This window comes from Anopheles gambiae, chromosome 2 (genome assembly GCF_943734735.2).
Source record: "Anopheles gambiae chromosome 2, idAnoGambNW_F1_1, whole genome shotgun sequence".
Lineage (NCBI taxonomy): Eukaryota > Metazoa > Arthropoda > Insecta > Diptera > Culicidae > Anopheles > Anopheles gambiae.
Genome location: NC_064601.1, coordinates 87,183,974 through 87,194,170, shown reverse-complemented (window position 1 = coordinate 87,194,170; position 10,197 = coordinate 87,183,974). Strand labels below are relative to the sequence as shown.

At 48.2% G+C, this 10,197-nt stretch overlaps 2 protein-coding genes across 9 annotated transcripts; one reads left to right on the top strand and one right to left on the bottom strand.

Moving 5' to 3' along the window:
- Positions 1-1,445: 1,445 nt before the first annotated feature.
- Positions 1,446-2,778, bottom strand: LOC1276338 (nitric oxide synthase-interacting protein homolog). Of its 2 annotated transcripts, none has more exons than XM_061652188.1 (5): positions 2,498-2,778; positions 2,212-2,426; positions 1,831-2,140; positions 1,650-1,758; positions 1,446-1,582 (listed from the first exon to the last, which is right to left on the bottom strand). In XM_061652188.1, exons 1-5 carry the CDS (start codon positions 2,671-2,673, stop codon positions 1,511-1,513), a joined length of 882 nt encoding a protein of 293 aa, XP_061508172.1. In that variant the 5' UTR covers positions 2,674-2,778; the 3' UTR covers positions 1,446-1,510. The 2 variants fall into 2 exon arrangements, with proteins under 2 accessions (XP_061508172.1, XP_315673.4); XM_315673.5 differs by having other exon boundaries at positions 1,831-2,137.
- A 604-nt stretch (positions 2,779-3,382) lies between these two features.
- LOC1276337 (b(0,+)-type amino acid transporter 1) lies at positions 3,383-8,277 on the top strand. 7 transcript variants are annotated; one of them, XM_061652186.1, is made up of 5 exons: positions 3,383-3,402; positions 6,280-7,008; positions 7,076-7,346; positions 7,432-8,075; positions 8,160-8,277. In XM_061652186.1, the coding sequence occupies exons 2-5, from the start codon at positions 6,519-6,521 to the stop codon at positions 8,222-8,224; spliced, it is 1,470 nt and encodes a 489-aa protein (XP_061508170.1). In that variant the 5' UTR covers positions 3,383-3,402; positions 6,280-6,518; the 3' UTR covers positions 8,225-8,277. The 7 variants fall into 7 exon arrangements, with proteins under 7 accessions (XP_061508170.1, XP_315672.5, XP_061508167.1 ...); XM_315672.5 differs by lacking the exon at positions 3,383-3,402 and adding an exon at positions 3,792-4,030; XM_061652183.1 differs by lacking the exon at positions 3,383-3,402 and adding an exon at positions 3,828-4,052.
- The last annotated feature ends 1,920 nt before the right edge of the window (positions 8,278-10,197 follow it).

Genomic DNA, 10,197 nt, shown 5'->3' with positions numbered 1-10,197 from the left:
GTAGAAGATGCTATCAACACTGAGTATTTACAAAATAAAATGAAATTCGGATCAAAAACTAATAGAAATGCAAAAGCATTCTTCACACAATATTGTGCACTGCCGCGAGCAAAACTCCGTTGACCTACAGTCTGAGTAAACATCTGCCAATAGTCAAACAAAAACCGCGATAGAGACTCAACCGTACCCCTGGCTCTCGCTCGGTTCTCTCGGTGCAGCTGCAATAGTGCAATAGTGCAATCGTTGTTTCATTAGAAACACGCTACACGCGCTATATTATCGCAAACCGAGGCCCCGCACAAACCGCTCCCGAACTCACCGAAGTGCTCCTTCTATCTCGCTCTCTCACTCGCGCCACAACCACTATCAAACCACTGCCTCATAGATCCCGCGCGAACGGCTTGCGCGCCGTCGGTTTTCGCTAGAAACGTTAACTATCGCCGAAGGTCGCACATCGTCGCCCGTCGCCCTTCCCCAGTCACGGACAAACCCGCGGTATGATGCAGTACGATGCAAAACTGTAAAACATGCACATGCACAAGGCACCGTCGGGGAACGGGCGGGTTATTTCTGTTAGATTTTACGGGAAGATCGGGTTGCAAACGTACCTACGTATGACGTGCGCGCATCGCGATCGCGTACTAGAGAGAGCCTACTCAAAATCCAAACAAATAAACCGCAATAAAATTTGCAAACGTTCTGAATTGGGCGCCTCCTACAGTGGGAGGGGGAGTGGAGGGGTGGGATCATAAAGCCACTTGCGTACAGAAACTTGCGTAAAAAAACCGTACATTCATTTCCGGTTTTGATAGTGGGCTTTTTTTCTATTTTCTCTCTCTCTCCATGCAATGCAACTCGAAATGCAATTCCTGCAACCACTTCCCCCACAACCCTTAACCCCCCCTCCTCCCACCCACTCAGGGGCAAGTTGTTTTGATCGGGCTCGTCGAAGGCCAACGCTTCAATAGCGCTCGCGCGTGTGCCATTATGGTCCGGTGACGGTTAGATAAAAATGACAAACATTCCGCAAAGCCCATCCCGCACACCGTGTATCGAGCGAACGTGGCACGGGCACGACAATTATCGGCGCTGCAGCTGCATATACAGTGTAGCACACGCCGTTAGTGGGGGTGGGAGTGGAGATGTTGGCCTATTACCGGTACTTATAGCCGTATGACGCATTGCTGCTCTTACCGTGCCGCTTTACTGTGCGGAGTCAGTGTCAGTGTTTGCTGAATGGCCGTAACCTTTCATCAATTGCAACTATGTCCAGCAGAGCAGAGTGTACCAGTTCAGGGTGTTTGACCGGTCCGAAAGACGTTGCACTGACCTCGATTAGCTTCACGACGGGAGATGACTTCCTATCGCTCTCGTTTTGATTGCAACTTCTACTTTCTCATTCTTTGCTGAATTGCGCTCCGATTGACCAGGACGTCGCGAAATATGTTCCCTCTTAGCATCTAGGTCATTTTTATTGAGTTTTGAATCTTGAAGTTACTTAATCACACACTTAAACCTGCAGACATGGCTTTTGCTCTTTGGCTTCCAGTTTTTCATTCGTCGTTGCAAAACCGGTACCGCCCTATGGGGGTAAAAGGGTAGATTATTAAAATTGAATTGCTAATACAATTTCTGCCGAACCAGCTTACCCGCTGTAGTGGTATAATATCCGACTCGGAGAGCTTTTCATTCGTCAGCGGGTGGATCATGTCCTTTTTGATGATTTTTTCAATACACTCTATCGTAACGACGTCTCCGCTAGGGACAATCAGCAAGGAAAAGATTACTTCACCGAATTTGATACAAATATAATCATCCACTAACACTTACGTCGGTTTCAGCACTGCGCACGGTACGGAATTGCTCAGGATGTCATGCGTCACCGCACACATGTACCGGTTTTCCTTCGCGATCAGTGACTTCTTGTCGGCCGGATCCTTCACCAGCGTAAACTTCACCTCGATCAGATCCTTCGCCTTGAGCGGTTTGTTCGACACGGGACAGTAGATCTTGCTGTCCGGCTTTTCGATGCGCGACACCTTGGCGGCCGGCGTCTGCGACGGTACCCAGAAGCTGGGCAGCTCCTTACGCTTGCCGAGCGACACGTTCGAGATGGCGCCGCTCGTGCTGGGCTGTTCTGCTGGTGGTCGGGAAACAAAAAGAGGAAAGGTTGTGAGAATAACGAAAAACGAACCACAAATGCTCCATTACCATTCAGTGTGACTGCTTTGTTGCTGACGATGTTCTTCTCGGTGGAAATGAATTTATCCAGCTTCTTCTGGAGCTCCGCGTTCGCTTTGGCCGCATCCTCCTCCTCGTCCTGCTTCATCTGCTTCTCGTACTCCTTCATCTTCCGGCTGTACTCGTTCTTCTTCGAGATGATGTACGTCAGGATCGCTTCCTTGTCGAACAGGTAGCCATCTTTACTGCAATAGAAAGGAACTATTACCGTGAAGAAAACGATTTCCACCAAACGTTCCCATTGCATTCCACGCACGTTATTACTGGATTCCGACACGGCTGCAAGGTGAGGGAACAGCAGTCGAAGCTCTTGACCGAATCTTTCCCGATGCGACGGGACGTTGTGCCGAAGCCCGAGTTGGCCGCATCCTTCTTCTTCTCGTGGTACGTGTAAACGGCCCCGGCAGTACAATTTCTAGCGTGGCGGGTCATAATTTAACTAGCTTTTCTTAATAAAATTTCACGAAACAGTAATGAGTGCGCCCGTTTGTTTACGTTTTTCCTTTCAACAACACAACAAACCATTGGACAGCTGTCAAACGACGGGACAGTGTTGCCATCTCAATTGAAGTTTAGATCGGTTTGAAACGGCAAGGGTGTGTGCTACTTGAAGAATCGATTTTGAAAATAACGGATTTGTTAACGAATAAAAATCATTAAAAGCTGTTATTTTTTAAATAATTGGTGCGAAATATTGTAACCATTTGATTATAAACACAGAAATAAAAATGGAAAATTTCAAATAAATTTCTATTCAATTTATGTATAAATTTGCGTAGGATTACATCTCTTTCCTCGTTTACAGCTTTAAAAACGGTAACAACCCTTTTCAAAAGGATACGTTTCTTCTTCTATTTGGGAGTGAGTCCTGTGAAAGACGAATTAAAGCAAAAGGGGGAATTCGCAAACCTACCTCAGCCTCTTCAACGTGGCCATAAGAAAAAAGCAGTGTAAAAAAAAGGTTGAATTTCCCTTTCTTTCGTTTGCAAATTCTTGACGTCCTGCTGTGCTGTTTTGCTTACTGTTTGCTTGCTTGCAGATCGGCGCAGTCTAAATCGTTCCCGCATTGCGTGTTCATCTTTTAAGCGAGAATCTGAAATTAGTGCACAAATCATCTTCCTGCAGAAACGTACAAAAACCTTCAATTAAATTGTGCAAAATGTAAGTGATGTGTTTAACAAGGATTTACTTTCTATGATTACCAGCTATCCACTTGCCGGCGTAATTCGGAGCAATCGCTCCAGCTCCACACGACGGCTGCCTGCGCAAAAAAACTCACTTCCGAAACCAATTGATACACAATAGCTCCCCCCGAATGATAAGAAATGATTGGAACCGAGATTCATCCCACACTGGTTCGCTCGTTCTCGTCCTCCTCGGCTGCCCGGCGAAGGAATCAACCACATGCTGCGTTTGCCCGCAGCATTAATCGGTAGCATAACTCATTCAACCTTAACCAATTCACCCAACCCTGCTCAAGGCAAGACGCGGTCCCTCAAGAGAGCGCGCGAAGCGAGCAATGATGCTCGCAATCTTCGACCAGTCTATCGGCATACGACGACGAACCGGAGAGCGATCCTCTGGAAGGCGCGCACATCCTACCAGTATCACGCTGTCGCTTCTCGGAGGCGGATCTCGACGGGATCGTTTCGCACCAGCGTCGTGTGCGCGTGAACCAATCTCCCCAGTGAACGCCATCCTACCAGAGCCGGCTTATCATTTTGTGCTGCATTGATACTGCCAAAGCAGCGTTTGCGTTTCTTCTCGCTACCATCATCATCATTAAAAGGTGAATTACAGAAACGGTGCAGGTGAATAGGCCCGGGGCGGCTCCAATTATTCCCCGATTACTAGAACCATTCAACGCACCGCGTTTTGAAGGTTAGCTTGTTGAACATGGCCAGCACTTCGGTGCACAGTGACGCAGTGCTTGATGAAAGTGTTATCAGTGCTCAATTTCGGAAAAGGGAGGACAAACAATCCGTTTGGCGAGCAGCGATTATTTGGGCGGCCGCAGGTCAATAGGGGTCGCGAATGTGCGTGTCTGATTTTGTGCTCTGGTTCTGGGCTCTGGTCTGGAACAACCAACTATCCAAGGAGCTTAGCAGCAGCAGGCTAGTTAACGTGTTGCCTCCCGCCTGCTTTGATGAAAGTGTCAATAGAAACGGAAGTGTCAATTGTTGGTGAAAAGAAACCGATTAACAAGCTGGAGAGCCGGAATATCTCACCGAGAACACACGGAGAGATGTACAGTGCGAGAGAGATGGACTCCAATTTAATCCCATTACGGTGAAACTCCCCCGATGGCGACGTGGATACGGTCGCACGTTTTAGCACGTGGTCCGGGGACCTTACTGGCAAATCTCGTGTAGTACTACTGGTGCCACAGTTCCATGCTATGGCCCCGCTGGACATTCAATTATATTCGATTTTACCACCCTTCGTTCCTCACCTTCCGTAGATATCGCTGGTGCGTAGTAGTTATCAAACAAATTGTCCGCCAATATGTGTGCGTACGAGTTCGGTTTGGTTGCCGTCATCGCGGTACAGTAGGCGGGCGCTGTATCGTGCTAATGGGCCTCGCCACCAACTATAACGACCCGTTCCCAATCACCCCTCAAAGCAAGCTTTGTCTAGTAGCTTTCATTGATCCATCCCGAAGGGGGTGGTGTTTGAGAAGTTTTCGCACGCTCTATACCCTATGCACCCCGCGAACCACACCGAATCGATTGATGGTGTCAATTTGGATGGTAAATTAATGATGTATTGCCCCAACCACCAGCCGTTGAGTGCAGTGTGGGGGCAACCGCCTTTTCTTCTGGGGAGCAGTACGAGCAAACCCCCAGTATCATTCGGGTTCACCAAGTTGTACCACCAACACCTCACTCGGCAAACGTTTTGGTGCTGATAATCAGTAAAACCAATATTTTGTGTACTCGGGGCGTTGTCCAATTTATAAGTGCCTAACGGCATCGACAAGAGACATGCCGGTGGCTTGTGGCATTTCTTCGCCCACTTAGATGAGCACTGAGGGGGAAAATTAGCAACTTCCGTCAAAGCAGACACAATTAAGCTTCAGCGGCTATGCGTGCGATCTCATGATCAGGCCGTGATCTTGAGTTGGAGATGTGGCGGTTTGGGGATTATTGTAGCACCATCTAAGTGATGCTGACAATTGCGGCATCAGATCGCTGGATCACGCTTTGCTAAAGCCAAACTCTTTAGTGCCGGACAAACATCGCGCTCGAGTTCGATAATGGATACGGCAAACGGCACACCTGCTTGAGAAGGATCCATTCATGGAATGTTAATTCTGTGCACACTCTCTTTGGACAAGGCGTCAGAGTTAGATCGAATGGCCGGGAACACGTCACGCGTCACATTGAGCGTGGTATGGGCCTATTACGCAGATAAGACGCATAGTACGCGTCAAAAATCGTACTATCAAGAGGTAGTACTGATCATGGAAAGATAGCAACTCATAAATCGACCATCAATCAGACGATCGATAGGAAAGGCAATGTCCTCGATGGGAGAAGATTATCTTCCCTGGGATTAGTTGCGATGCGATAGCTGTCGCAGAGGGCAGACCCTTTACGTTCGTGTCTGCATCCTTCCTTCTTCCAGAATCGTTCCTCTCTCGCACTGTGCCTTTCGTTAGCGGCAGTGAAATACGTCGCACCGGGACTCCTAGATGCCCTTATCGGTTCGATGATTAGCTATTGGCTAATGACACCCCGCCATGCCGGGTGCAGCAGCAGTTGGTATAGTTTCCCGCACCTGAAGTACGACACGCAGAGCGGAGAGAACTCTCGCAAGCGATAAGATAATTCCGTTGATGGACTCATCACCATCAGCAGCACGTCTCTTGTTGTCAACGCGCATCCGCGCAGTAGTTCGATGTTAGGGCAATCATTCACAACTCTCTAAAACCCGTGCTAGGAGTTCACTCCAACCAACTTGAACAATGCATAATTTTAGCGACATCACCGCGAGATAGTGATAACATGCGGCCGGCTCTCGTTTCTTCTCTTGCAGATACACACGCCCCGACCACGAGGGACGCGCGTCATGTGTGCCACACCATCTGGCCGGTCCAGCAGCCCTTCGTAGTCTCCCTCCCCGTGTTCGGGTAGTGTGTTGGGAACTTTCATACTGCCCAGCCTGATTGCAGCAGGCAGTTCTTATCAAATCCGTCCTCAGACGGTACAGAGTGAAAGTGGTCCTCGGACAGTGTGCAGCAGAGCAGCAGCAGCAGCAGCAGCAACAGCATCATCATGACGGTCGCAGCATCAGAACCGAAGACGGGCGGTGGCGGCGGCCTGAAGCGCGAGATGGGCCTCATGTCGGCGATTAACGTGATCATCAGTGTGATGATCGGTTCCGGCATCTTCGTGTCACCGACCGCGGCCCTGCGCTACTCCGGCAGCGTCGGCTTCTGTCTGGTCGTGTGGACCGTCTGCGGTGGCATCTCACTGCTCGGAGCGCTGTGCTTCGCAGAGCTCGGTACGGTCGTGCCACGGTCCGGTGCCGAGTATGCCTATCTAATCGAAGCATTCAAAAAATCGCACTCCTTCTGGGGCCCGCTGCCGTCCTTCATATGTGCGTGGGTATACGTGATGATCCTGCGGCCGGCCGAGATTGCCGTCATCATACTGACGTTCGCCGAGTACTCGATACTGCCCTTCCGGCATCTGCTCGGGCTGGAGTACATGGCGGCGGACGATCTGCATCTGCTTATCAAGCTGATAGGCATCTTGGGGTTAGGTAATGGCGAATGGTGGCGCCCCCCATGCAAAAACGTTTTGCTTTTAATTGTTCCTTTGTTCTGCAGGCATTATCACGTACATCAATCTCAGCAGCGTGAAGCTGTACGTCACCATCAACAACGTGTTCGGGTTCTGCAAGGTGTTCGCCTGTCTGGTGGTCATCTTTGGCGGCGTGTATCAGCTGGCGATTGGCAATACGGAAAATTTGGCCGGCGGGTTCGAGGGTACCAACACCAGCCCGGGCCACATCGCGCTCGCCTTCTACAATGGGCTGTGGGCGTACGACGGCTGGTCAAGCGTGACGACCATCACGGAGGAGATCAAGAAGCCGGAGGTGTAAGTATAGCGGCTTGTTTCTGCCCCTCGCAACGCGACTTATTATTGGCTTCTTTCTCGGTTTGAATTTCGATCAACCCACAAGGAACATTCCCCGCTCGATCATGATCGCCGTACCGATCATCACCGGACTGTACGTGTTCATGAACCTGGCCTACATGACCGTCCTCTCGATGGGTGAGATGATCGCCTCGGAAGCGGTCGGTATCGATTTCGGCGACCGTGCGCTCGGTTCGTTTTCGTTTCTGATTCCGCTCGGCGTTGCGCTGGCTACGTTCGGTTGCGCCCTCAGTATTCAGTTTGGCGTGACGCGTCTCTGCTACGTCGCCAGCCAGGAGGGACAGATGCTGGAACCGCTCTCATACATTCACGTGCGCCGTGCTACACCCGCTCCGGCCGTCGCAATGCAGGGTATACTGGCGCTCGCGTTCATACTGGTCGGCAACATTGAGACGCTGATCGAGTTCGCGTCGTTTTTGATCTGGTTCTTTTACGGAGCAGCCGTCGTTGCGCTGCTGGCCCTGCGCCGCACCCAGCCGGACGTGCACCGGCCGTACAAGGTGCCGCTGATCGTGCCGTACATTACGCTGGCGGTGTCGATCTTCCTCTCGATCGTGCCGGTGATTAGTGATCCGTCGCCGAAGTACCTGTTTGCGGTGGCGTTCATCTTGAGCGGCGTGCTGGTTTACACACCGTTCGTGTACTACAAAGTGCGACCCAGATGGATCAGTAAGTAATCAGCCGGCAGCAACCGTTGTTGCAAATCAGTCAAGCTTACTTACAAATGTCATCTCCCCTCTTTTGTACTTACAGACAAACTCACCTTTCTCATTCAAGTGCTCTTCGAAGTTGTTCCATCATCTAGCAAGTTAGACTAGCAGCAACGATTCAGTAGTTTGTGGTTAAAAATAAAATGGTTACTATTTTCTAATGTGATGTTGTTATGCAGCTGCTTTGTGGAAAAGACGATGACAATCTTATTACCAAAAGTGCACTGTAGTCTTTAAACTACTACTTCAGGCTTGCATTAACAAAATGAACCTTTCTGCAATTCGCTATGATGCATTGCTCGGTATGCGCAGTTCTCACGTTCACTCTCTTGGAAATATGTGACGTCTAAGCATTCAGATGTCATTGAACAATAAAGTAAAAGGTCTTATGAACGCTGGAGTATTATCGGCATCTTAAGGTACATTTAGTGATTTAGTGAAAGTGAATGCTAATTTCTGTTTTTTTTTTTTTTTGTCATGATACAGTAGATCGGATAGTCATTTTTTTTGCATTGACCTCATCCGATTGTCCCTTGGTGGACAAATAGTTGATGTATCGTCTTCAACAAAATCAAACACAGAATTAGCCTTAATTTGATCTAAAGTAATAAAACTGCCGGTCTGGTGGTACAGTCGTTAACTCGTCCATAGTCGTACGAAATTATTTGAAAACTACGAATGTAGCATCAAACAAAAGCTGAATCGAAAACGAAAATATCGATGCTGTCAGCTAAGGACAGGCAAGGTATACTAGGGCCAACTTGGCCTCGAACTCCACCATCTCACTTTCCAAAATCAAGTCCACCCTCAATTTGCCATCCTGTAAAGAAACAATTCGGAAGGCTTTGCATTCCAGTTCCAACAATATTCGGACAAAAATGAATAAGTCACCAAATCTGAACAAAAATGAACGTAAAAAGAAACGAATAGAACTCGCCAGACTCAACAACCCCAACACCACCAGCGTCACCGCGGGCTGTCGCCCATCGCTGCACAGAGCGAAGCGAATAAATCGTCCGAGGGATGACGGTGGCAACAGAGCAGACGGCCGCCGAAGAGCCGTGGTACACATAGATGGACCGTCTGTCGTAGCGTATCTGGAAATCCAGGAGTTATCTGCAGTGGCCAAGGACGGGGCTAGTGCAGATCAGACTACCTCAGTGTAACTAAGGAAACCGAAGTTGTCTCCAGCTAACCGGCAGATATTCAACCAAAGGCCGGGGGCGCAAATAGCTTCAGAGGAGGGCCTGATGACCAAGTCACGAAGATCGCCTTAGGCGATAGCCTAGTGTTAATATAACTATAAAAGATTAAAGTGATTCTTCTTTTGCACGGTATTAGAGCGGGAAATGAGCTAAGAACCCCCGACATAGAAACCCCTCGCGGGATTAGCACTGTTGGGAAGGGTGAGGGCTTTTAAATAAAGAATACTCGCTATTAAAAAGACTCAACATGCCACGACAGTAGGACACGGTAAAATCTTGGTAAAAATCTTTTTTAACAAACATTTAATTATTTTAAAAATTCGTTTTCCAGTACCAGTTGAATTGATGAAAATATAATTTCCGAAGGGTTAACCGATTCATGGTCCTGATCTACGGAAGGAACTAAATACTTTTTGAGATGTAATTTTGGAGGAGGATCTCTAACGGTTTAGTTAGGTTTTTGTGCTACAGGAAAGCTTAATGTGATATTCACATCTTGTAAAATGAATTCGAACGATTATACCTTCTGCCCGACTTCCGGATCTAAACTCTGGGGAAAATATCTGGAGAATCATTGTTTTACGGATCTACGGATCAAGCCGAGCTTAGTGTTTCGGAGCCGTTTCGGAAGCGTCGGAGGATTTTGAAATGAAAATTCTAAACAACTTGGTCGGCAGTATTCTAACGATGATTTCCAAATATTCGAGCGTGTTGGAGGAATGATGAGGACAGAAATGATTATTGAAAATCAAAAATGTATTAAGAAACATGGTATGACCAACAGGATTTTTTATGTAATTGGAGGTACACAAAATGCAACAAAAAAAAATTTAGCAAGATATAAATTTATATAAAAAGATCATGAAAATCAAGCAA